Source organism: Phyllostomus discolor, chromosome 12 (assembly GCF_004126475.2).
Source record: "Phyllostomus discolor isolate MPI-MPIP mPhyDis1 chromosome 12, mPhyDis1.pri.v3, whole genome shotgun sequence".
NCBI lineage: Eukaryota > Metazoa > Chordata > Mammalia > Chiroptera > Phyllostomidae > Phyllostomus > Phyllostomus discolor.
Window position 1 is genome coordinate 42,656,556 of NC_040914.2, and position 24,867 is coordinate 42,681,422.

The 24,867-nt window shown below is 62.9% G+C and overlaps 1 protein-coding gene across 1 annotated transcript; it reads right to left on the reverse strand.

Annotated features, from left to right (window-relative positions):
• On the reverse strand, positions 1-24,438 carry SLC28A1 (solute carrier family 28 member 1). Its single transcript, XM_036012359.1, has 18 exons — positions 24,069-24,438; positions 23,159-23,270; positions 22,256-22,344; positions 20,971-21,062; positions 19,216-19,399; positions 16,906-17,047; positions 16,138-16,251; positions 14,858-14,935; positions 10,163-10,243; positions 8,808-8,888; positions 7,658-7,783; positions 4,837-4,967; positions 3,186-3,354; positions 2,852-3,049; positions 1,316-1,397; positions 587-685; positions 338-449; positions 1-117 (listed from the first exon to the last, which is right to left on the reverse strand). Exons 2-18 carry the CDS (start codon positions 23,252-23,254, stop codon positions 45-47), a joined length of 1,947 nt encoding a protein of 648 aa, XP_035868252.1. The 5' UTR covers positions 23,255-23,270; positions 24,069-24,438; the 3' UTR covers positions 1-44.
• Positions 24,439-24,867: the final 429 nt, after the last annotated feature.

Here is a 24,867-nt window from a genome sequence, read left to right on the forward strand (position 1 = left end):
AAGTGGCCGTCTCCGGAAGGCACGTCGTCAGCGCGCTGTCCTCACTATACACAGGCCGTGTTGTTGTAAAAGCGACAGCAGTTGCCCAGGGCCCCGGGACTGAACCCTGGGCTGGCGCTGGAGAAGAGCAGAGGCTGCAGGCGGAGCGCCGGGGCGGGGCCGTCCCCCCGGAAACGAGCCCCGTGTCTCCCGTCCGTCCGTCTTTCCTCCCCAGGTTGGGTCCTCAAGCCCCACTTCCTCCTCCTCCCCGGCCACGTGGACCGCAGCCGTGACCTTCCTCCCCCTGGCCCTGGTGCCCCAAGCCCCGCCCCCGCCCCGCCCCCCGCCGCGCCCTCACCTCTGGAAGGCCTCGCGGCAGCACTGGTACACCTCGAAGCTGCTGCTGCTGAGGGTCGTGTTCAGGAGGGCCGTGCAGTTGACCTCGGCCCCCCTGGGCATGTAGAGGACCCCTGTGCGGGGGAGAGCCGTCAGCCAGCCGTGCTGCTCAGCACCCCGCCCCCCACCCCCGGGGACGGCTGCCGAGGCCAGGGCCCCTGAGCCCAGCCCCGAGAGGAAGTCCGGCTCTGCCAGGCAGGCAGGGGCTCACCCGCGACGCACGCGTTCACCAGGGACACGCAGGCGCCCGTGCAGAGCGCCCGCAGGACGATCTGGGAGAAGTCGCTCTTCCGCTGGGGCGCCATGGAGGCTGCGGGGGGACAGCGGGGCTCAGGGCCAGCACGCAGCGGCCTCTCGGCCCGTGCTCTGCACCTCTGGCTGCCTCTGCCGACTCCCTTTCCCTGCCTGACACTGGCTGAGCTTTGGAGGCCAAGGTCACTTCCTCGGCCTGACTCGGGCCGCTAGGTAGCACCCCACTCGTGCCATCAGGGGCGGAGGTCGGACAAGAGCCTGAGCCTGGCGTCGGGCGGACCTGGGATTCAACGCAGGCTTAGCCGCTCAGGCCGTCACCTCGCTTCTCTGAGATTCAGCGCCCCGGCCCGTGAAACGGGGGGGTTCCCCCGCTAGGCAGGGGGAACGGTTCCTGCGGAGAGCTGGGAGCTGGGCACCGCAGGCTGGCCTGCCCCCTGCGCGTGCGGGAAACGGCAGCCCAGGGTCTCAGGGGACAGGCCGGCACTGCACCTCCTGCCCCTCCTGCCCCAGATCCCAGGGACGGACTTGGCCTGGGCGGCCCCCAGAAGCAGGGAAATCGGGGAGCTCCCCGGCAAGGGGGAGCCTCTGTGGCCTCCTCGCTCAGACTTTGCCTTAGACGGAGTGGGGAGCCGAGGCCTGCAGATCCCCGGGAGACGGCGCAGGGCGCTCGGACGCCCCCAGCACTCACTCAGGCCTCCCAGCATGATCCCGATGGAGCTGATGTTGGCGAACCCACAGAGGGCGTAGGTCGTGAGGATTTCCGCTCTCACCTGCGGTGACAGAAGACGAGTGAGGAGGGGCTTCCTTCAGATGGGACGGGAGCACCCCACGCCACCCGGCGCCCTGGCCTGAAGATCACCAACTGTCTCTGTGTCTTTGACCTTGGGCGTGCTCGGTGCGGGCCCCGCCCCCCAGGCCTCGCACACCTGCCTGGATAGAAGTCAGTTCAGTCTGCACAATCAGAGCCTCTCCGGCTGTGACTCAGGCCTGCTCCGAGCTACCCAGCTCGGCACCCAGGGGCCCCCGGGCACGCGGCCCCTTCCCGACACTCTGCAGTCCCGTGCTTCTGTCCCCCGGGAACCTCTCAGGCAGAGAGCTCCCAGGGTGCTGTCATGCTGAGGGTGGGGAGCCCCACTGACTGGGGTTCCGGGCTTGGCCCCCCGGGGGATGATCAGGTTGGGCAAGTCAACAGCCTCCTTGCATTTTGGTGTCCCCGCCTGGAACGTGCGGGCAACAGTGCCAGCCCGGAAGGGCCGTGGGGAGGATGGCGCCGTGTCCAGGGAGCACCAGGCACCCGGGGAGGAGAGGGTGGCAGGAACGGAGGGTGAGCGGTGAGGGGAAATCTGGGTTTTTTACTCCATGCAAACTTTTTTTTTCAAAAAGAGTACATTCCTTTACAATTAAACAAAATATATAACTTGAAAGACAAAAAAATTATTCATGTTAAAAGTTCCTAGTAACCCCACGAAACACAAATGAAAAGAATGAGCTATTAGTTGCCCATTCGGAGAGCAGAACTTCTTTTTTGAAGAGGCTCCTCCATGCTGTTGGGTATGTGGGAAAGTCAAGGCTCCCAGGCACAGCTGGAGCGGGGGGGGTGATTTCAGCGGCTGCAGCCCTTTGGGAAAGCCTCTAGCAGCAGCCGCGGGAGGGCCCACGCCGTGTGAGCCGGTCCCCTCACATCTGGGAACGCTCCCGTGGATGTGAGCCGGGAGCAGGCGCAAGTTCTGTGCACAAACCTGTCCCTTTCAGCGCCGAGTACAATCACCCCGTAATGGCCTTACCCTGAAGGGCCGAACAGCAGGGGGCTGCTTGCACACGAAAGGATACAGGCATCGAAAATGATGCTTATGTCCTAATAGCAGGTGGGGAAGAACGTATGGATACTATAACGAACACTATGCAAACTCTCGTTAAAAGAATAGAAGAAAATGCCCTGGCTGGTGTGGCTCAGTGGACTGAGCGTGGGCCTGTGAACCAAAGGGTTGCCCATTCGATTCCCAGTCAGGGTACATGCCTGGGCTTCGGGCCAGGTCTCCAGTAGGGGGCGCCCGAGAGGCAACCACACGTCGATGTTTCTCACCCTCTCTCTCTCCTTCCCTTCCCCCCGCCCTCTAAATAAATAAATAAAATGAGAGTCTGAATGTCACCACACGCCCAGAGGGCGGGGCGGACAGCCGCAGGAGTCATGCCCCGGCCTCAGGGAGAGGACCGGGACACTCACGGAGATCCACTGCTTCTTGCCGTCGACCCACTCCTCCACCCCCGCCAGGCGGCGGTTCTTGTACTGGGAGAGCTCCTGGTAGGCCACGAACTCGTTCAGCACCAGCTTGATCCCCAGCAGCTCAGCCACCACGGGGCAGTCCTCCCAGGCCACGCCCATCAGGAAGACCACAGGCCGCAGGATGTAGGAGCAGAGGAGCTGAGGCGCAAGGCAAGAGGAGCTGCTGGGACCCGGGCTGGTCGGGCTCTGCCGGGTGTCCACCCCCCTAACCCCACCCCCACCCAGTGCTCGGGCCGCCCCCTCCACGGGCCCAGCCGGCCGCCCAGAACCGTACCTCGAAGGTGAGCCCCTGGATGTCCACCAGTTCCCCCAGCCAGGAGAGGGCAGCGTTGATGAAGGCCAGCACCGCCAGGAAAGCGATGAGGTTGGCCGCGATGTTGACCACGACCTTCACGGACATGGCGGCCCCAGTGCTGGCGGCTTCTAAGATGTTCCGGGCGTCTCTGTTGTTGGGGTCAAGAGCCATCTGACTGGTCTGTCCCCACCAGCAGCAGGGCCCCTCCTCCCACGGGGGGCAGAGAAGAGAGCCCCGGACAGTGTACTTCTGAGTCCAAGGTCCTGCTTTCCCCTCTGACGCCCAGACAAAGAAAGGGGCCGGTCCCAGCCCCAGGATGAGACCCAGACCTCCAGCGCAGGGCGGCCGAGGCGGGCGCCGACCGCCAGGCGTGGCGTCTGTGCACCGGGAAGGAGACTGCTCCGAACGGAGACGTGTCGTAAGTGTAAGCGACACACCAGGCTTGGCAGATTTAGTACGAAATGAAGCCAGTGTCAAAATAAAATTATTATTTTACAAAAATGATTACATTTCTGTTTTTTACATGTTGAAATAATGGTGTTTGGAACATATTAAGATAAATGAAATATTTTTATTAAAATCATCTGTTTTGCCCTGGCTGGTGTGGCTGAGTGGTTGAGCGCTGGCCTGCAAACCAAAGGGTCACCGGTTCGATTCCTAGTCAGGGCACATGCCTGGGTTGTGGGCCAGGTCCCCAGTAGGGGGCGTGCAAGAGGCAACCACACATGGATGTTTCTCTCTTCCTCCTTCCCTTTTCTAAAAAAATAAATAAATAAAATCTTTTTAAAAAGCATCTTTTTACATTTTTTTAAAGACAAGTAGAAAATTTAAAATTATAGATGTGGCCCCTGATGGTGTGGCTCCATGGACTGAGCACTGGCCAGTGAACTGAAAGGTCGCTGGTTCGATTCCCAGTCAGGGCACATAACTTGGGTTGCAGACCAGGTCCCCAGGAGGGGGCGTGTGAGAGGCCAACGACTGATTGATCAATGTTTCTCTCTCACATCAATATTTCTCTCCCTCTGTTTCTCCCTCCCTTCCCGACTCCCTACAAATCAATAAATAATATATATTTTTAAAAGTTCTAAAATGATAGGTGTGGCTCGCATCCTGTTTCTCTAGGGCCGCGCTGCTCCGGACCTCCAGGAAGACGGGAGGCTCAGGCTGCGGACTGCACCCTGCAGCACGCCCGTCAAAGCGGCACCTTTTCAACATGTTCCATGGCTGCCGTCAAGTCTGTGACGTCGGGACGTCGGGAGGTGAGTGGGGTCCCCAACAGCGCTCGATGTGTGAGCGTGGGACGACACCCTGGCAGGGGGGTGGAGAGGGTGGCGCGGAGCCTTCTCACAGCCCCCTCACCACACACTCCAGCCCACAGCCCCAAGGCCCACGCCTTCTCCAGCCCACTGCTTCCTGCGGGCCCCAGCATGGAAGTCAAGATCTAGGAACTGGAGGCCGTGTGTGTCTGAGCCGAGCCCCAGGGAGAGCAGTGTCAGCAGAGTGGTGTGGGCTTGGGCTTGGTGGAAGGGCAGAGAAAATGGGTGGGGTTCGTTGCCATTCCCGCCTCTGCCCCTGTGCCCCGCCTCCCCATCCCCACTGGCCACTCTGTGGGCGCCCCCACCGTGCTCACCCGGTGCTCAGTTTCACTCCTTCCTCACTCCTGAACTTGGACTCCTCCACCTCCGGGTAGACCAGCTTGGAGAGGGCCAAAGCACAAGGGGCGGCCATGACAGAGGCAGCAATCAAGGAGGCGGCGTCGATCTGCGACAGTGAGGGAGGGGGTTGCCGAGAGGGGAATGTGGTGTGGGGGGGGGCGGCAAATGGTGCGGCCCAGGGCAGCACCTCTTAGGTAATCTCGGTACTGGCTCTCTCCCGGCAGGGACCCTCCCCCTCCCTCCAGCCTGCAGGGTACCCCTGGTTTGTTACTTTGAGTCCCAGCAGGGAACACATCCTACCATGGTTCTGTTCCGGGACTGACCAGCTGGTGCCCGTCGAGGCCACAGCCTCAAAGGCCCCAGCTGGTCGGTTCCTGCTCCCCCACCTGCGCAGGCAGGGCCCCCTGGCCCACCGGGTCGGCCCACACCCCACCTCCCCACTGCCGGCTGCCCCCCAAGGCCGAGACAACCCCAGGCGCTGCCGCCGGACCCCCGGCCAGGAATGCATTCTGTCCCGGCGTCCCCAGGCCCGGGTGAGGGAGGGACACAGGGTGTGAGCTTTCCCTTTGAATTTCCAAAAAGATCTCTACTGAGAAAGCAAATACGTCCAGACAACGAGGGAGCACGAAACGGGCCTGCTTCCAAAGGGTGGATTTCTGACCCTCGCGTGCCAGAGAAATGACAACATCGTCTTCCACACCACGCAAAGTGCTTTCTGTCTGTTGTGGCTTCTAATTCTTACTGCCGTGCGGTGGGCAGGGATCTCGCCCATTTTACAGATGCAGAAACTAAGCGCTAGGTGTGCGCGTGACCCTGCCCAGGACCCCGCAGGTCTGTCCCAGGGGCTCCCCCTCTGGCACCACTGCCTGGGGTGCGCCCGTGCCCGACCCGCTCCGTCTCCCCCCCCAGCCTCCGTCCACAGCTCCAGGGGCACATCTCAGGCCCCTCTCACGGCGGCTCCTGAACCAGCGGGTGGGGAGAGAGCAGTTCCTGCGGGTGGTGGAGAGAGCTGGTGCTTGCTCGAGCGCCTTTGGGAAACCGGTGAAGAGGGAGAAGCATGTGGCAGCCGCCGTGGATGGACTCGGTCGAGTGGCCCCGGGGCCCTCTGGCCAGAGAGGGGGTCTAGAGCAGCCCTAACTGCCCGGGGCAAATACAACCTGAGCCACGTCTGGGATGCTACGGGTTCCAGTAGCCAATGACAACACTAGAGAGAAGCAGCTAACGCGAATTTTAACGATGTATTTTATCTAACCCCATAGATCCAAAATATTCTCTTTCCACCCATGCAGTCCATGTTAAACGTAGCAATAAGGTGGATTACTTTTTTCCACGCCGAGTCTCACAGCGGATCCCATTTCAGAACAGCTGCGTCCCGAGTGCCCCCCCCCCCAGCGGTGGGCAGCCAGCGGCTACTGTGTCGGACAGCGTGGGCCTAGAAATACCCAGATACTAGCGGTAGGAGGGGTGCAGGGCAAGAGGGATCTTCCTGGAACTCAGGGGCTGGGGCACAGCCAACGGCCACACGGAGAGGAAGTGCCTTGAGGAGCGAGTGGGAGGCCAGGGGGGAGGGGAGGGTGGGAGGAAGGCAGGGTGGCGGGAGGTCCCCAGGCCGCTGCAGTGGCAGCCAGGAGCCAGGTGGGGGCAGAAGAGAGCTTCTCTGATACCAGACTTGTCTCACACATGCGCCACCGTGGGGGTATAGCCTGGGGGCCGCCACACCAACCACCGGCTGGGAACGGAGCCCCACAGCCGCCCCGCCGGTCCTGGCAGCCTGCGCACACTCTGCAGAGCTACCGGGAAGTGCGTGCCCGGGCCCCGTCAGTGGGGGAGGCCCTGCTGCCCGGGGCTAGGCCTGGGGCTTCTGCCTGAGAAAGGCCAAGGAGGCAGGGTGAGCTGGGGGGCAGACTCTGGAAAAGGGACAGAGTTGCTCCGGGATCTTAGCCCCAAGCAACGGCAGCCACGCGCATGCAGCAGAAAGAACGCCGTTCTGTGTAGACTGGCTGTGAGACCTGGAACACGGTTGGGGCCGTCGAAGCCCCTAAGTCCCGAAACTAGGACGGCATCCCCCCCCCCCAAATGCACCACCCTGAAAAACGCTTCAGGAACGGTTCCGGAACACCAGACTCCTTCCCCACATGCTGGTGGGGGAGCACCAGTGCTGGGGGGCCCCCCCTCAGCCTCAGGGAGACAAGGTGTGAACCAGGAGACTCTACAGTTCTGGAGGGGAGGGGCGGGGCCAGGGGACAAGGACAAGAGGCCTTCCTGAAAAGTCCCACAGCCGCCTCTCTGCCCAGGGAGCCCCCAGGGGCCTGGAGCTAACCGGTGCCCCCCACATGTCCTGAGCAAAGGACGGACCAAGGGGCAGGCTGGCCTGTCCTTCAGCCCGCCCCTCAGCCACCCCTAAGGAGAGACATGAGAGGGACAGGTGCAATCGGGGGCCAGAGCAGGGGACGGGGGGTCATTCTGTCCTCCCCCGACCCGTGTACGCACGGCACCAGGGACTGTGCGAGGCCGGCCACCGCCTGCCTCACTCCCTGCAGGGCTGACCGGCACTCGCGGTACGGCTGCATCTACCCATGTACCCCCTGACTGCTCGACACGGGGGGGGGGGTGTTCTTATCTTGTTTTTCCATTGTGAATAAGGATGGAGTTCTGCCTTCTGTGACCCCTGGTGAAAGCGTTCCTGCATCCTGATATTCCTAACCGGATCACAGGCACGTTGTTTTAAGACCGACGGTCAGATGTTCTCCCAAAGGGTGACGGCGGGTGGCACGGCCATCGGGCGTGTGTTCTTACCCCGAAGGAGATGTAGGCGCCCAGCAGCGAGCCGGCGATGGTGGCATAGCCCCCGGTCATGACCACGTGGATCTCGGAGAGGGTCATGTCCGGCAGGTAGGGCCGGATGAGCAGAGGGGCCTCGGTCTGCGAACAGGGGAGGCGTCGGGCAAACAGAACAGAGCCGGCCGGGCCGGCACAGGCGCCTGCGGACCTCCCTCCCACCCCACCCCCACCCCGGGACTGGGCAGGGGGACTCAGGGGGAGAGGCAGCGGGCGGGGTGAGGGCTGTGGTCTGCCCCTAACTGAGCCTTTCTGCCCCTCAGTGTTGGCCTGGCTCCGTGCGAGGACCCCCAGAGCCCCCCTCCCAGCCAGCTTGGCCTGCCAGCGCTCCCCTGTCAAGTGCCCCCCATGTACAGGCACCCCACTGAGCACCTCGTGCCTGTGCTCATAACCTCCTGAGAAAGGAGAGAGCTCCCTCATTTTTCAGGGGAGCAGACAGAGGACAAGAGAGGTTCAGAGAATGACCCCTTCCCGTGCAAAGGGCCCTAAGCAGATATAACTCCAGTCCGGAGCTCTCAATGCAGGCTGGGGGTTGCCAGGAAGGCCAGTGTGTCTTCTGGCGGCTGAAGCATCGGCCAGACGGGCCAGGACGGTGGGACGGTCTGTGGAGACCCCCACTGGCAGAAGGGTCGGGCCTTCTGGAAGCAGCTCGGGGCTGAGCGTGCTTTCAGAGCCACATTTACTTTGAAAAACACATTTTCAGAAAGAGGGAGATTAAAAAAAAAAAGATGAAATGATGTAGTGGGAAGAACCCTGGTCAGGAAGGAAAAACCGGGATTCTAAGTCCCAGCTTATCCTGTGGGACCTCAGCCAGTCATCCCCGCCCGAGCCTCAGTTGCCTCGTGGATGGAGGGAGAAAGTCGGACCCCGTCAGAGGGCTTGCGTGTCTGTCTCTAGGCTGAGGAGGGCAGCCGAGGCCCAGAGCGGTCGGAGGCGCCGGACAGACACCGTCCTCCCCGGCAGGACCCAGGCAAAGTGCATCCCCAGGGGGCAGCCGCCTTTGGGGAGCCTGGGGGCAGGTGCACACGACGCTGCCGCTGCCTGAGTCCCCGCCCCAGGGGCCAGGGCGCCTCCACTCAGTGTGAGGGCAGCGGGCGGCAGGACCCACCTGGCTCACGAAGATGTTTCCAGCCACGGTCAGGGTCTCGGTGGCCGTGGTGCTCATGGTGACCTGCATCAGCCAGGCAATCTGGAAGGATGCAGAGGACTGGGGGCTGCCGTCCGTGAGAGCCCCAGGGGCAGACAGAGCCAGGGGCAGGATTACCGTCCAAGTCTTCCCTCCAGCTCCCAACGCAGGTAGGAGCCCCTCACCTACATTTCCCCCAAAAGGTCCCTTCATCTTCCCGTTCCCAACTTCCATCAATGGGGGCTTCTCACCCACAGGGGCAGGGGCGGGGGAGGGGGGAGGATTCCGCGGTCGTGTACTGGAGGGTTACTACGGTACACGCACACCTTGGAGGTGCCCCACACATGCGAGCTCAGGCACGGCCCTGAAAAGCCCTGCATAGAACTCGTTTACACTGGTCAGCTGCACGAAACTGTCTGACCGTGGGGTCCTTCAGCCAGTGGCATGTATTAACCTGCTATGGAACCAGAGTTACACACACACACACACACACACACACACAAACACACACACACACGCGGCTTTGGGAAGCACTGTGTTAGAAAATTCTTCCTTTCCATCAAGGTGAAATCTGTTTCCTTGGAATTCCTCCTCACTGCCGGTGCCACTCAGGCTGCCCTCCCTGCCCCCCCCCCCCCCCAGTGTCTGCACGCAGCTGCCCGGCCTGGCCTCCACCCTGGCCTTCTCTCCCGGGCCCGGCATCCCCACCCCTCCAGCCCCTCTCGGGAGGCCGTGGTGTTCGGCCCCGTCGCTCTCCCACGGATGTCTCGGTTCGCCACCGCCCCTTGGTTATACCCATTCCCCAGGTGTGGGCATCACTGCCCCCCGCATGCCACACACAGTGAACTGTCAACGTGGCCACAGGCGGGTTTGGCATTCCTGGCAGCCACCAGATGCCGCAGGTTTATTCTGAGCTCCGACGGCCAAAACCCCGGGACCCTCCCCTGGGCCCTCGGCCGACTGCTGCACCCTGGGTTTGCGCGGCAGGTGTGTGCCCAGGAGCACGGGACTCAGCACGGGCACCAGCTAAGTCTGGCCGACGTGGCCCCCTGCTCCAGTCTCATTTGGGTCTGAATTAAAATGACTTTGTTCCCCTAACATTTCTTCTCAAGGCAGCCTCAGTGCTGCAAGCTCTGCCTTGGATCTGGGTGCCCTTTCTCCTGAGCATCAGGACAAGAGACGCTGTGGAAAGACGTCTGGCTAGCTGTGGGCTGGAGAAAGTGTGGACTGTGGGCCCCGGGAGCACAGCATTCTGGGAGGGGGAGAGCGGGAGCCCGGGGAGCAGGTGTCTCCCGGTGGGCTTGGACCTCGGCGGTGGCGCTGGCGCCGGGACTCACCTTCATGATCACCCACTGCATGAGGCCCACGTGGTAGAGGACCGACATGACGCAGCTGAAGAAAACGATGATGGGCAGGACCTGCCAGGGAAGAGCAGAGGCCAGGGGTGAGACGCAGGCAGGGGGCCGGGGGCAGGGGGCCGGGCCTCGGAGACGCTGGACGGCCCACTCCGACCCGGGCCTCGCCGCCCTGCGGCCTGACAGCAGCAGCTCGGAAGCCAGTGCGCGGCACCACGTCCGTGGCCTTGCACAACTTCTCTCCCACCCAGCGCCTGGCCTCCGGGTGGCGCCCCACCCCAGGGCCGCCTCGCTGCAGGCTGGCGTGCAGCGCCCCCCACAGGTGCTGCCGCCGCCGCGGAGGGGGAGTCTCGAGACCCTACGGATGGCCGCACGGCGGAGCGGTCAAGTTGGGACGCAAGAACCAGGCGGCCCTCGCTGGGCAGGCCTGGAGTGAGGTCCAGGAGGGGCTGTCCAGCGGGAAAGGGGCGGTGCCCGTGGGCGGGGACGCAACAGCGCGGGAAGGAGCTGCGAGTGCAGAGGGAGCCGCGTGCCCTGGGGGTCGGGGTGGGAGGAGGACTCGCTGGGCACCCCACTCCCCTTTCTTCTGTCGGAGCGCGTCCTCCGCTCCGGGGTTAACCGTGGAGTGTACGGCGCATTCGCAGTGAGTCCCGCGGAGTCAGGGCGCATTCCTACGCTAAGACGTGGCATGGGGAAGCCAGGGCGTTAGGCCACTGGACGGACCCTGGGTCCGGACGCCCCAGCAGCCCGCGTCGTCACTGGCGTGTTTTGTGTCCTCCTTTCCCCACGTCCACTTTCTCCCCTGCTCCTCTGACCTGCAGCCGGCGGGCCCTGTTCAGAGCAGGGAGCGGGGGCAAAGACGGGACGGGTGCAGGGCATGCCCGTCCGCTCGGTGTTGAGCCCGCCGGGTCTGAGATGCCCGAGGACACCCAAGTCGGAGAGCCGGTCAGAGCCACGAGTCCAGCCAGGGCCCCGGGGCCGTGGTCATGAGAGGGGCAGAGGGCGGGGAGAGGGGCGGGGAGGAGACAGAGGCGGAGCAGGGACAGGAGGGCAGCCTTTCCGGAAGGCGCGGTGGGTCGGCCGGCCCAGGGGCATCAGAGAGCGCTAGGAAAACAAGGACCAAGACGGACCCTTGGCCCCTGGCGATGCAGCAGCCCCTGGCGGCCTGGGGGAGAGACTGTCAGACAAAGAGTGGGGATGGGGAGGCCCCGTGTCCCCGAGCCCAGGAGGCAGGGGACAGGCAGGCAGAGGCAGCGAGAGCTCGGTGCAGACGCTGGGCCGCGTGGGAGGAAGAGGGGCCCTCGGGGAGGGAAGGTGGAGGGGGCGCTGTGTTTGCTTTTCAGCGGAGGGATCTGAAGAGCCCGACTCAGGCTCCCGTTCAAGACGCACAGGGAGGGATGGGGGCGCGGGGACCGCCCCGAGCAGCGCCCCCTGGGGATGAGAGACAAGACGAGGGGGGTGGGTTTCCTCTCCTTCCCAGGCCAGGGAGGGCTCCTCTGGACCTGCTGCACTCGACATCTGTCACCCGCTTCCCCGCGGGGCGGAGGGGGGAGGGGTGTCACCTGACAGGGAACACGGGCACTGGCTGGAGAAAGCCTCTCCTGTCCCGTGACTGCCCCTGACTGCCCAGTGCCGGACACGCCCCCCCACCACGAGGGCTGCTGACGTCACTCTGCCGTCCCCGGGAGGGAAATGCATCGAAGGTCACGTACTGTCTAGACGGCCTGTCCAATCTGTCATGCGAGGGGACCGCTCCGCAGGCTGGCAGGGCGGCTGAGGAGGCCGGGGCCAGGAGGGACGGTGCCCAGGGCCTGGGACCCGGCTGCAGAATTAGACTTCCTCCGGGCAGCGGCCAGGAGACATTTTCTGCCTGTGAGGTGGGGCTGGCTCTCCGGGGAAAGGGAAGCGGTGTTTTGGGCTAAATGGTGGCTGTCCAGGCAGGGAAGATAAACAGAGCGGAAGAGAGGGAGCCCCGATTTCCCAAGGTGGACGGCTTAATCCTAAAGAACGTCCCTGAGGCCGGTGTGACCTCCCAGCCAGGAAGCCTCACTCCCCACATGGGGCCCCCGAGGCTGTGGGATGTCGGCTACCTGTCCAAGGCCACACACCTGCAAAGACACGGCGGACGCCCTGTCCACCAAGCAGGTCGCCAAGCCCCTGCCCTGACCCCGGGGGGGCTCTGCTCTGTGCTCGCGCTGGGGCCTCATTTCTCGGTCTCCAGGGGTGGCTCGCGTCCCCTCCACGGGGGGTCCTGACCGCCGCTGGATGGAAACTCAGAGCCGGCTGCCCCTGCTGGTACCAACGCTCACCCACAGCTCGAGGGAGACTGCCAGCCCCCCTCAGCCGGTGGGTCTCCCAGCGTGGTCCCTGGGCCGGCAGGATCGCCTGAGAACACGCCCCCAGGGTCTCAGATTCAGTATGCCTGGGGTGGGCCTGGGAATTCGGCCTTTCCAGAGGCTGCGGCGAGTCCTGCTGGTCCCCACACCACCCTGTGAGAGCTCCGCCCTCCGAGCAGAGGCCACGCCCTCACCAGGAAACAGGTCCAGTTCCAAAGGCAGGATGAAACCCCCTCGGACAAGGCCTGCCCTTCCTCCCCGTGGAGGGCGCTGAGCCAGGCCCTCCGTGACCTCCCCCGAGGCTGTCTGGGGGAACCCTCACATCCCCAGCCCCAAGGCCCAAGTGCTGCAGACCGTTCTCCCGGTCACCAGCCGGTCAACAGCAGCCCCAGGCAACAGTGAACCACAAAGCCCCAAAGCCTAGCAGGTTCCCCTGAGGCCACGGCCGCAATACCATCACCACCACCACCACCACCACCACCACCACCACCACCACAGGGAAGCGGCTGCCCTGGACACGCCACCCCTCTGCCCAGAGCGACCTCGCCACCCAGCCCCTCCGCCTGTCCCTGTCCCCTGGAGACCTCCTTGTAGGGACCCCACTCTCACCGGCCCCCCCTGGGTCAGTCGTCCCACCCCCCCCGTCACCCTGACTCAGTCTCCGTGTGTTTCCCACTCCCCCCCGGAAAACGGTGCCAAGGTGACCAGTGACCCCCTAATGACTAAGTCCAATGGCACCTTTCAGTCCTCATCTTACTTTTTTTTGTCCCTATCTTACTTGATTTTTTTTTTTTTTTTTTTGCAGAATTTGGCACGGTTGACCCACGGGGATTGCAGGGGCTGCATCAGGCAGATGTCCCGAAACCCTCGGGGGAGGAGGGCACATCGTTTCCCCCTCGGGGTTCCTGGGGGAGACCGCGTGGGCAGCTGTGCTGAGCCTAGGAAGCCGCACTTCCCCTGGGGGGGGGGGCGGGGGGCGGGTGGCAAGCAGCGGAGGCCAGAGCGTCCGTGAACGAGTGAGCGACCGCGTGCTCCAGGTCAGCCAGACCCAGGAAGAACGAGGGAGCCTGGCTGGGGGCTGGGGCGGGGGGGGGGGGGGGGTCACATGGGTGGAAAGTTACCAGAGGGAGATGCAGCCAAGGTGGAGTGACTAATCAAAACGATCCAGCTGGGAGGTGGCTGCCACGGCAACGGGGCCGGACTGCAGGCCGGGGGAGGTGGGGGTGGCTGGAGGAGCCTCCAGCTGGGGCTCTGCTGCCGGGAGGGGTGCTGAGCTGCACTGTGGCCAGCAGGAAGCCGCTGGGACTCTGCAAACGGGAGGAGCCCAGAGAAGGCGTCCCCGAGGCTGACAGGGGCCGCAGACCTTGGACGAGGGCCACGTGGTTCATGGAAAGAACGGAAAGGAGGCTTCTGAGTCTTCTGTTCAACTCAGCACAACAGAGCCGCTCCCACACGGAGGACGAGCCCCAGTCCCGGCGAGTGTGCATGTGTGTATGAGGGTGCGCATGCGTGTGAGGGTGCACATGTGTTTGTGTGAGAGGGTGCACGACACAGAGAAGGGTGCTGTGAGTGCAGCTCTGTGATGAGTGCGTCTCGTGAGGAAGGGAATTCCGTGGCCTCGGGGCATCTCCCCGCCCCCCACCTTTGCTCGGAAAGCCCCGGCGCACCCTGGGACCAGGGTCCGTCCACGGGACAGGGCCTCCCGGGGGCCAGGACAAGGTTTAGTGCGTGACTTCAGCTGAGGCTGATCGCCGATAAGCCCACCCCCTTCAGCTTCTCTCTCTTGACAGAATGCCCAAACTCAAAATCTGCAGCACCCATTCGCATGGTTTAAACACATCCCTGCTGTCACTAGGGATGCTCTTTGGGAGGGGAGGGGGGCGAGATGCCACCGACTCAGATGATGAGGGGGACACGTTACTTGACCGGGAACCCCGTGACCCAGCTCCAGGCCCGGCTCCGCCCGAACTCCCTGGGCTCGGAGTGGCCGTCTGCAGTGCACAGGGTGGACCCGACACGGCCGAGCATCCTCGTAGCCCAATGGGCCACGAACTCATGGTTCTACGGCGCGGTTAGGGGGGAGGTGCAAGTAGCGGGTGGGTGCGCCTTCTTCCGGAAAGGCAGGAAAGAGGAGGGATGCAGCTAACATCGGCGAAAACACACCGCCCGGCCTTGCAGTCCCGCGGCCAGGGCCCCTCCCAGGGCCTGGGCTTAAGCTCCCCTCGTTAGCTTCTGTGGTTCCCTTGCCCCCTCACCCCAGGCCTGGCCCGCACAGCGCGCTCGGACTCCCCACTAGCCTGGCAACGGCGAGAAAAGCCTCATGGCTCGGGAGTCAGCTGACCTGAAAGGCAAAGACACTCTTGATCAGATCTTCCCCGAACACGAATTTGGAGCCGGACTTGGTGTAGCTCAGGAACGTCTGAAAGCAGCAAAACACAACAGTGGAGTGAGGCCACGAAGGAAGGAGGGCGGAAACAGGCAGGAGCGGGGCCCGGAGGGGCCTCCGAGGGCGCCCCCACCGTGCTGGGGGAGAGGGGGAGAGGGACACCCAGGCGCAGGCCCTCCGGCCCCGGGTGGGGGCGCTGGGGAGAGCAGGCTGGCCTCACAGAAGCGGGCAGACCGCGTGGCCGTGGCCCCCTCCCCTCCTAGCCGCGTGCTCCAGAAGGCACACCCTTCCGATAAATCTTACAGAAATACTCTGAGATGAGAGTTGTTTGGATAAGAAAGAAACACCCAAGGGAGCAAGACAGTGAGGGGCGAGAAGGCCTGTGCCTGCCGCCAGCGCCCTCCCTCGCTCCCTCCCGAGGACACAGACCCCGCCTTGTCCCCGCCCCCATCCCAGCCTGGGGGGTGGGGGGTGCTCAGTGTCCGAATCTGGCCGCCCTTCTACGGGAGACCGACTGAGGTCCCACACTTGCATGGTGACCGCAGGGACCAGTCCCTTCTCCTGTCTGTAAAACGGGGGACGTGACTAGAGGAGCGACCCTGTCTTCGACACCCCCACAGCCACACAGGTGGGGAGCCCGGACAGACAGGCGGGAGGGTTCCCTCCTGAGCCAACAGGGCCCTGCGTGATGAGAGGGGCGGGCCGGGGAGCACCCACTCGGTTCCTGCAATTCACACTTTGGAGTGAATCACGCTGGTTGCGCAACGACGGGCACGGACTTAAGGACTTAGAAACGGTTGGGCTGGTGGAACTGTCTGGCGGGTGTGTCCACCGCAATAAAACAATGGAGTTACACAAGTGCGGCTGCAACCGACGGAGCACGAAGCACGCACACACACACACCAAGGAAATCACTTGTAATCGTTTAAGCACTTGCAGCTATGGTGAGGGCCCCGCCACTGATGAATGCGGAGAGCCCCGTGCCCAGGAGCCCCGAGAAGCCCCCTGCGCTGAAGCCTCTGAGGGGACCGCGGTCCGGCAGGGGGCGCTGGGCCCGAGGGGAGCTGCCATCGCAGGGCCCAGCCCCCAGCTGTGCCCCCTCCCCCTCCCCCGTTGTTTGGGGCCCACCACCCGCCAGCCATCCCGGTCCCAATCCCTCACCGCCCACCTTCCCCCCGGCACGGTGGCAGAACGGCAACCCCAGACGCCCCGGGCAGCTGGCCCCGTGGACGCACCTGGATCTGCTGGCCCAGCCACTGGAATGCGATGAATCCAGGCTCCGTTCTGATGACGAGGAGCCCAAGTACAAACTGCAGCCCGAGGCCCCAGGACACGGCCCTCCAAGATACCTGCCTCCACACAGGAAGGTCCTGGTGAGCTCAGCGCCTGGGGGACCCACAGGGACAGGGTGGGGTGAGAGCGGAGGGCAGGGGCTGCTCCGAGGGGCTTTGGTGTGCCTGTAGGGTGGGGCTGGGCCTAGCCAGAGGTCTGGACCTACTGAGAGTGGTCACTTCCCCCCTGGAGCTCCTAACAGGCCACACTCTTGGCAGCAATGAGCCTGGGGCAGGGGGCAGGGGTGGGCAAGGGCTGGCTGAGGACCCAGGTAAGATCCACAGCCTTGAGCACGCTGGGGCACTGGGTCCTGGGTCATCACTGGGTGGGTGGAGTTGTGGCCTCGGGGTCTGCGCGGGCCCTTCCGCCACACCCCTCCTCCATAGGCAGGGTCCCCAGCTGTCCTGACCCCACTCCGTCCACGCCCCTACTCCAGCAGAGGGGAGCTGGACTCCTCTCAGCATCTAACGATTCCTCAGTGGTGGGTCCTCAGGGGTTCGATTCCAGACTCAGGGGTGCCTCAGGGTGCCTGCAGGCTTGGCTGCAGCCTTGGGGGCGGTGTCAGCCACTCTGTGAAGCCAGGAGGGGTCCTCACACTGGGGCGGTTGCCGAGGAGACAGAGGGAGAGAAGGGGCTGCGGCCCGCTCTGGGCCTGACAACCACGCACTGACCGCGCGATGGTGCTTTGAACAGGCGAAGAGGATGCCCACGAACACGCAGATTCCCGCGAAGGACACCAGCTGCTCGGGCCGCCGGGAGGTGTCCAGAATTAGCCACAGGACCAGGCCCAGGAGAGCCACGGCGGCTAGACCCCTGCAGGGGAAGGGCAGAGAGACAGCGCCCTCAGCATCAGCCTCGCCCCACACCACGGCCCCTTTGGCCCAGGGAAAGCACACGCAGGGCCGGTGGGAGGAGAGAAAGCTGTGCGACTTCTGGCAAACGGCCTGGCCTCTCTGAGTCTGACCTCCTCACTGGGAAAAGGCAGCCGAAGACTCCCCATGTCTCAGGGTTGGGAGAGGGCTAAACCAGAGGGTGCGTGTACGGAGCTTAGCGCCTCGCCCGCCTCCTTGTCCCCCGGCGACGACGGACCTATTTTCTGTTACCAGAGTAGTCTTTATTTTCTGGAATTCTCTACAGACGGAATCGTACAGCACACATTTTTTTTTTTTTGCCTGATTTGCTGGACTCAGCATAATGGTTTTGAGATTCATCTCGATTTCTGCATGTATCGATCGCTCCTTCCTTTTTTCCTGCTGAGTAGTATTCCACTCGTCTGTGAATGGACACTGAGGTTGTTTCCGGTTTGGGGCTACTACAGACAAAGCGGCTGTGGACATCTGCACGTTCACGTGCGAGTCTCCGCAGGGACGGACGCGCTCCATTTCTCTCCAGTAAATGCGACAAGCCGGACGGGTGAGTCAGTCGCAGGGCAGGTCTGACTTTTTAGGAGACGGCTGCACTGTTTCCCGAAGCGACCGCACACTTCCACCTTCCCAGCAGCCGTAGGTAGGAGTTCCAGTGCCTCCGCATCTTTGCCAACACTTGTTATGCTCAGGCTTTCCAGTCTTAGCCATTCTGGTGGGAAGACGGTCGTATCTCTTTGGGCTTTAATTTGCATTCTCTAATGACGAAGGGTGTTGAGCACCTTCTCTTTCGTGTATTTACACTTACATATCTCTTGTGGGTAAATGTCTGTCCACATACGTCTTCTGCCTGTGGATATCCCGTTATTCTAGCAGATTTTGTTGAGATGGTCATTATTTCCCCACGGAATTGCCCTAGCACCCGTGTCCAAAATCAGTTATCCATATATATGCGGGCCTGTTTCTCAACTCTTCATTCTCTCCCACTGGCCCATCTGTCTGTTCTGATGCCAGGAGTGCCCTGTCTCGGTGACTGCAGCTTCGTAACAAGCCCGGGAGACAGGCGGTGCGGCTCCATCCGCTCTGCTCCCCTTTCCCGGAGTCGTTCTGGCCGGTCTGGGCCCTTTGCATTTCTGCTCGATCCGTGATGTTTCGACTTCCGCCCCCAAAGCCTACAGCTATAATTTCGATTGGGATAGTATCAGAATCTGTAGATTACTTTGAGGAGAACTGATGTGTTGACAATACTGGTCTTTTGGTTCACGAACGTGGCAGCCTGCTCCATTCCTACGAAGTCTTCTTTCGTTTCTCTCACAACGCTGTGGGGTTTTCCATGCCCGGGCTTGTGGGTCTTCTGTCAGATTTACCCTTGAGTGTTTCATATGTTGTGCTATTCTAAACAGTGTTTATAGTTTAAACTTGTGATTGCTGTTAATATATGGAAATGCAATAGTTTTTTGTGTGTTGATCTTGTTCCCTGAGGCCTTGTCCAACTCCCTTGTTAGTTCTCCACGGAATTCTCCATGCCTCCCGCTGTCCGGGAGTAAAGGTAGCTTTACCTCCTCCTTTCCAATCCACGCGTCTTTGAACTCCTCTTTCTCACCTCAATGCACAAGCCAGACCCTCCAGCGCAATGTTCACTAGAGGTGGTGACGAGGAACGTTCTTACACCATGACGCCTGGACCCAAGCCCAGCCTGCTGACTCGGACTCCGGGGTGGTCTGTGGGAGGGACCGATAGGGGCCCTCCCTGCTGGGATGGGCTGGGGTCTCAGCACTCGGGAGACTACGGAGTCCTGTTCTCTGCTGTCACAGTGACCGTGGCGAATGGGGCGGAGAACCAGACGGGAACTGGCGAATCTCCACAAAGACTGCCGCCGCCACCTGGGAAGCTACCGAGCAACACCTGTCCTGGCGCTCCCACAAGGCAAGTGGGGTGGGACAGGGTCCCCGGGGCACAGGGACTGTCTGCTGGGGTAGACGGAGGCCCCCCTAGCTCGGCCCTGGCTGTGACCCCAGAGCTGTGACCTCAGAGGCCTTCGGGCCACGCACCCCACTCCTTCCCACCCCAGCCCAGCCCACCCACGCCACCCTGCCTGGGGGCCGTGAGCTCACTCACCTCTTAAACCAGAGGTTCAGGCGGGGATTCTCCAGAGGCCTGATGCACCTCAGCAGCCTCGGCCCCAGCAGCCTCTTCCCCAGGTTGTGGGCCAGGAAGACCAGGACCACACAGGTGACGACAAACAGGCCCAGGGCCCTCTGGAAATCCAGGATGCAGGCAGTCAGCAGGAAGGCAGCGAACGCTGGGGGGAGGGCACAGGGACAGAGAAGGGGTCTGTGATGGAGACGCCAGCCTCCGCAGGCCCCTGCAGCTCTCAGGCCACCCTCAGGCTCTGCCTGCTCCGCCCGGAACTCACGGGACAGGAGTGCCACCCAGCCCCTCTGAACTCAGTTCCCTCACCCGGAGATGAGGACAGCCACCCCTCCTGTGTTGGGGGGCCGTGATGGAGTGCACGGGATGTATGCGAAAAGGCTCTGCAGAGCGCCCAGTGCGGGCGAAACTTGAGGGGACGCGTGAGGAGGCAGCGAGACGGCATGGACTTGTTGAGCCTCAAAGGCATGCCCTGTCTGTCTCAGAGTTCGCTGCGTCCCACAGAGGACCGAGTGCACTCGTGTGTGACCAGGTGCCATTCTGAAATAGTGACCAGGGACCATGTTCTTCCTGGAGCCCCCTCCCCCGCTTTGTCCTTCTCCCCTTCCAGGAGCTAAGCCAGCCTGTGCCACGCCTCAAGACAGGAGTGGGGCAGTGCACCGCGGAGGGGGAAATGGCTCTGCCTGGCTTATGACTTCCAAAGCCCGGGCTCCGGGCGAACGGAGAGGACTTACTGCCTTTCCATTGGATAAAAAATGTGGGAGGAAACAACGTAGGTGTAAGCCCGCCCCCCGCCCCCTCTGCGGCCAGAGGAGCTGGAGGACACCAGTGGGAGGGTCCCCACTTGGCCTCCTCCCACCTTCATACGCTCTCCCTTCTGTGTCCCCTTCAGTCTCAAGTGCATCAAAGAGACTGCACGTTGTTATTCTCAGAAGTACTTTGCTCAGTCTGCTGAGATCTTGCTACCAGGTGTGTCCTCTGTTTGGTTGAAATAAATTGTTATAAAAGTTCTCCCTGGCTGGTGTAGCTCAGTGGATTGAGCGCGGGCTGCAAACCAAAGCATCGCAGGCTCGATTCCCAGCCAGGGTATATGTCTGGGTTGCAGGCCACGGCCTCCAGCAACCACACATTGATGTTTCTCTCTCTCTCTCTCTCTCTCTCTCTCTCTCTCTCTCTCTTTCTCCCTCCCTTCCCTCTCTAAAAGTAAATAAAGAAAGAAAATCTTTAAAAAAATAATTCTCAGGTTTGGCCCTCCTTGCGTTGACACAATGCCAGCCCTTCCCCATCCATCCAGCCTCGCCCTCCGGGACCCCTATCACCCTCCAGCCACACCAGACTGTTGGCCAGCGCCCTGCCCACACCCTGCCCATGCTCTGCCCACGCCCTGCCCGCTTTCATCTTTGCCCCTGGGGCTCCTCTGCATGGAGCGCCTTCTCACTCCTTATCAACCTTCTTCTCCACCTAACTAACTCCTGCTCAGCCTGGGAGACTCATATGTCACCTCCTCCTGGAAGTCCTCCCAGATCACCACTGTCCCTCCTTGGTGCTCTCAGATGGCTTGCTGCACTGTGCGGCACCAGCTGTTGCCCTCTCCCTTACTGGTCACGGTGCCCTGGGAACAAGGTCTGGTCCGCCTCAGTTCTGACGACCCTGCCCTGAGACACGGGTGGCTGTGGTGGAGGGGGCTGAAATGGGGGGTGGGGTGGGAGGGGCTGGGCTCACCAGTGCAGAGCAGGCCTATGCCGATCCAGCGAAATAGCTGTGCGTGCTCCCTGTAGAAGTCCCTCGCTCTCAGGACTGGCTGCAGCATCCTCCTGGGGAGAAGAGACCAGAGGGTCCAGGAGCAGCCTCCAGACCCCCGTCCCTGTGGGGATCCTCACCGCCTCCAGGCGGGAGCCGCCCCAGTAAAAGGGCAACATGGGGAGAGCCAGGCACTGGCCTTGACACCCCACGGGGCTGAAGAGCAACCCCAGCCCGGAGCACACAGAGGGAAGGCTCCGGCCACCCAAGCCTTCCTGCCGCTCAGTGCCTCTGCCCAACAGGCGCATGCCCTGCCGGCCGCCTCCCCGCCCCGTTGCATTGCCTCCTGTCTGCAGAGCGAGGCGGGGAGGCTCCCAGCCCTGCAATTACTCCCCCAGAGCCCGGGACACTCATCATTGAGTCTGCAGCTTGTCCCCAGGAGGACGCGTGGACAGCCCACCCCGCACCCAGCAGCGGTGGCCTCCTGCCCCCCAGGGCCCCTGACAGTGCCCATTCTTGCCTGGTCACCGGGTCACTGGCTCCTCCCCGCCATGACGGCTGGACTCTGAACAGCCTCTGGGGCCCCCCAGGCTGAACGCGGAGGAGGTGCCCGGGCAGAGCTCATCAGGGGGCAGTGGCGGCAGTTTCCAGGGCCCTCTCCTCGCTCTCCCTGCCCCCCTCCCCCCTCCCCAGCGCATCTCCCTCACTCGGGCCCCCCCCCAGGCGGGCAGATGGAATCCACCCCCCGCCCCTAGCCCCCCATGATCTCCTCAACCCAGGACTGGCCGGCGAGGACCCCAGTGGGCCTAGGCACTGGGGGGCCGAGTCCAGGCTCCGGCCTGCTGCTGCGTGACCTGGCCCCACCCCTCTCCCTCTCTGGGCTTCGGCCTTCTCCTGCGTAAACAGGGGCCCGGCCACGTCCAGGGGTTCTCAGGGGAGGCCTCCGTGTTCCCCAAGGCTCCCGGAGGTGGTGTGTGACAGAAGGCGGATGGGGGGGGCATTGAGAGGAGGGCCAGTCTGGTTTGGGGACCCCACCCAACGCCAGCCAGAGCCACCCTGCAGCCATTCTGGGGCTTTCCGTGGGATTTCACTCTGGCTGCTGCTGCTTCGAAGCTGGTCAGGGCCTCTGGCCCGGCTCACCGGAGGGAGAGGCCAGCGGAGCACACTCACTGGCGGAAGCGCGCTTTCTCCTTCCGCAGCCCCCCTGCTCCCCGGCGTGCCCCTCCCCCAAGCCGGCCCACATCGTCCCCTCCTGGGGACCACCTACCATCTTGAGGGGGGCTTCCGGCCGGCTGTGCTCCCGCTGTTCCTGCGGACCACGGGGCTCGAGTCGCTGCCGGGGGTCCGGCCTTCCTCCTAAAGCCACCGGAGAGCGGCCACAGTGAGCCTGCTGCCCCAGGTGGGAACCAGAGCGGGGGCCCTGGGCGGGGAGAGGCCCTGGCTGCCAGCAGCCTGCCCACAGGCAGCGCGGAGCAGGCGGGGCCTGGGCTCTCGCACGGGAGGTGACTAGGGGGCGACTTAGATTCTGCAGAACGCACACTTAGCACCCGCTTCCTGCCGGGCGGGCTTGGGGCCGCACACCCCCCGCCCTCCAGGAGCACCTGGTCAGCCCGAGGGCTCGGCTGTGCCTGCGCTGGGGCCGCCTGGCCACGCCGCCCCGGACACCAGTGGCCCCAGGTGTGTTCTGACGTGCAGGTCACAAGGTGAGAGGCGCCCCCCGGGTTGTGCATGCAGTGAAGGGGGGCGGGTGTTCTCAGGGGATGTCCTCTCTGGCTCCAGGAGCTCCAGGTGGCGGGCCCCCCACCCCGGCCATGCCAGAGCAAGGACATGCGTACCAGCTCCACAAAGTCTGAGACTTCCACAGAGACCCCCACCCCCACCCTCTATGTGGTTGCTTTCTCCTTCTCATCCTTCAAATCACAGCTCACACGGCTCATCCTGGTTGAGGCTGTCACGGCCCTTTCAGACCAGTGGGGGGGCTGTGCCGGCACGTTGTGGGCTCAGTGGGTGATGTAAGGGGCTGCCCTGTGCTGAGGAGGCCAACACACGGAGGGGAGGGGGTGCCGGTCCCAATCGGCTAAGCGAAGAGGGGAGAGTGGGCTGAAGGAAATGGGGGAACAAAGGCCCCTCCCACTACAGGGCCGAGATGGGGGTGGGGAAGGACACAGACCAGGTCTTGGAAGAGCTCAGCCTCCACGTTGTCCGAACCATTGGACGCAGATGCGAGGGCGACAGACTCTCGGGGTCTCGGTGTGTTGTCCTCCATGAGCCAGACCTTCCAGCTGAAAGACAAAGTCGGGGCCCACCGCTGAAAGCAGGGGTGGGGGTGGCCAGGCGGGACCCCGGGAGGGGCCTGGAGCAGGGAGAGGGCTGGCCGGGGGCGGGTAGGGGGTCCAGACACCCGGCACAGCTTTTATGACCCCGGAGTTCAACCCGCACCACATCTCCAGGGACTTCCCAGGGAGGGACTCCCCGGGGAGGGACTCCCCGGGGACAGGGGGAGGTGTCCCTTCCTGAATCACCGCTGAGCCCGTGGGAGGCAAGTTCTCGGGAATCCATGAGGCCAGGAGGAAACGGGGCAATTCTGCCCACTACACAGGCACGGGCAGGACCGAACTCTGTACGGCAGGGGCGTGTACCTGACACAGGTATATTGACCCTGGCTTTCGATGCTCTCCACAACACTGTGGCCTAACGCCATCGCCCTTAAATGACATCCTCATTGCATTGTACTGTCCCACCTCTGAAAGGTGAGGCACTACGTCCTGAAGACTTCACTCCAGCCCCTGGGTCCAGCTGTACCTGAAGCTAGCCCTAGGCCCCAGCTTTTCAATTCCAAGAGCCAAGTTTATTGCTGTGGTGGTGAATAAGAGCCGCAAGGCCCCACCCCTCTCCACTCCTATCCCCTCTCTTTTTCTTCCTGGAGGGGAGTGACCTGTGCTATCCGAATCCCAGCCGGGGGAAGCCCCCAGGCCCAGAGGTGTGTGCCGCTGTGTGTGCACAAGAGCAGGAAGCCCGCTCCCCACACCCATGCAGACGCACCGCCGCACGGAGCAGGGCCGGCGCCTCTGCCTACTCACGTATTTGCAGTAAACAGGCCGCTCTCCGGGCCGGCAGGGAGTGTGGGTTTCCGTGAAGACAAGCTGCATCCAACCCCACTGCCCTTTGGTCTGCCCTCGCACTTCAGTGGAACTTGCTGGGCAGAGTTCAGAGTTGGAATAGGCTGGGCTGCCCAGGCAGCTCCGCCGGAGCCCAGGCGGGGACCCCAGCCTCTCTCGGAGCAAAGGGGGACAGGGCACCCGGGCCCCACTCTTGCCTGGGCCAATGAGCTCTCCTACCCTCTTACTTAATCTGCCTTCCTCCTCTCCGATGCCCCTCCTCTTCACTGTCCCCTGCTCCCAAACATCCCCACCCGTTCTGGGAAGCCCATCCTGACGGCCCTCCCCTTTCCCACAGCCCTCCTGCGCGGCCTCCTTTTTCCCCTGCCATCAGAGCCACCCAGGCGCTCAGACCACTCGCCTCACCTCGTTGCCAGGCTGCCTTTCCCACCGAGTCTGTGTTCCTGAGCTCGAAGAGGACAGAAGCAGCGCAGCCACCGCGGAGGGTCGAAGCGCCTCTGGTCTAAGCACCAGCTACCGTCCTGCACCCGAGACAAAATCACGCAGCGTGCCCTCTTGTTCCATTTGCCTCCGTAACTGACGCCTGAGCCGCCTCGGCGGCAAGGTCCAGTGCTTGGCGTCCCGGTTCTCAAACGAAACGTTACAACTTATCGCACAGGACTGCTATCTCTTACACACACACATGCACACACACACACACACACACACACACGCTTCCCGGAAACAGGGCGTGGCGCCGCCCACAGATGTTCGCTGTTTC

What these genes read in the sequence shown, in the direction of transcription:
- SLC28A1 (XM_036012359.1), bottom strand. Translation starts at nt 23,254, where the DNA reads ATGGAGGACAACACACCGAGACCCCGAGAGTCTGTCGCCCTCGCATCT. An exon ending in AGAGTGTCTTTGCCTTTCAG is followed by an intron (nt 10,244 to 14,857) that starts GTCAGCTGACTC and finishes CTTCCCTGGCAG; the next exon opens with GTCCTGCCCATCATCGTTTT. An exon ending in GCAAGAAGCAGTGGATCTCC is followed by an intron (nt 1,398 to 2,851) that starts GTGAGTGTCCCG and finishes CTGTCACCGCAG; the next exon opens with GTGAGAGCGGAAATCCTCAC.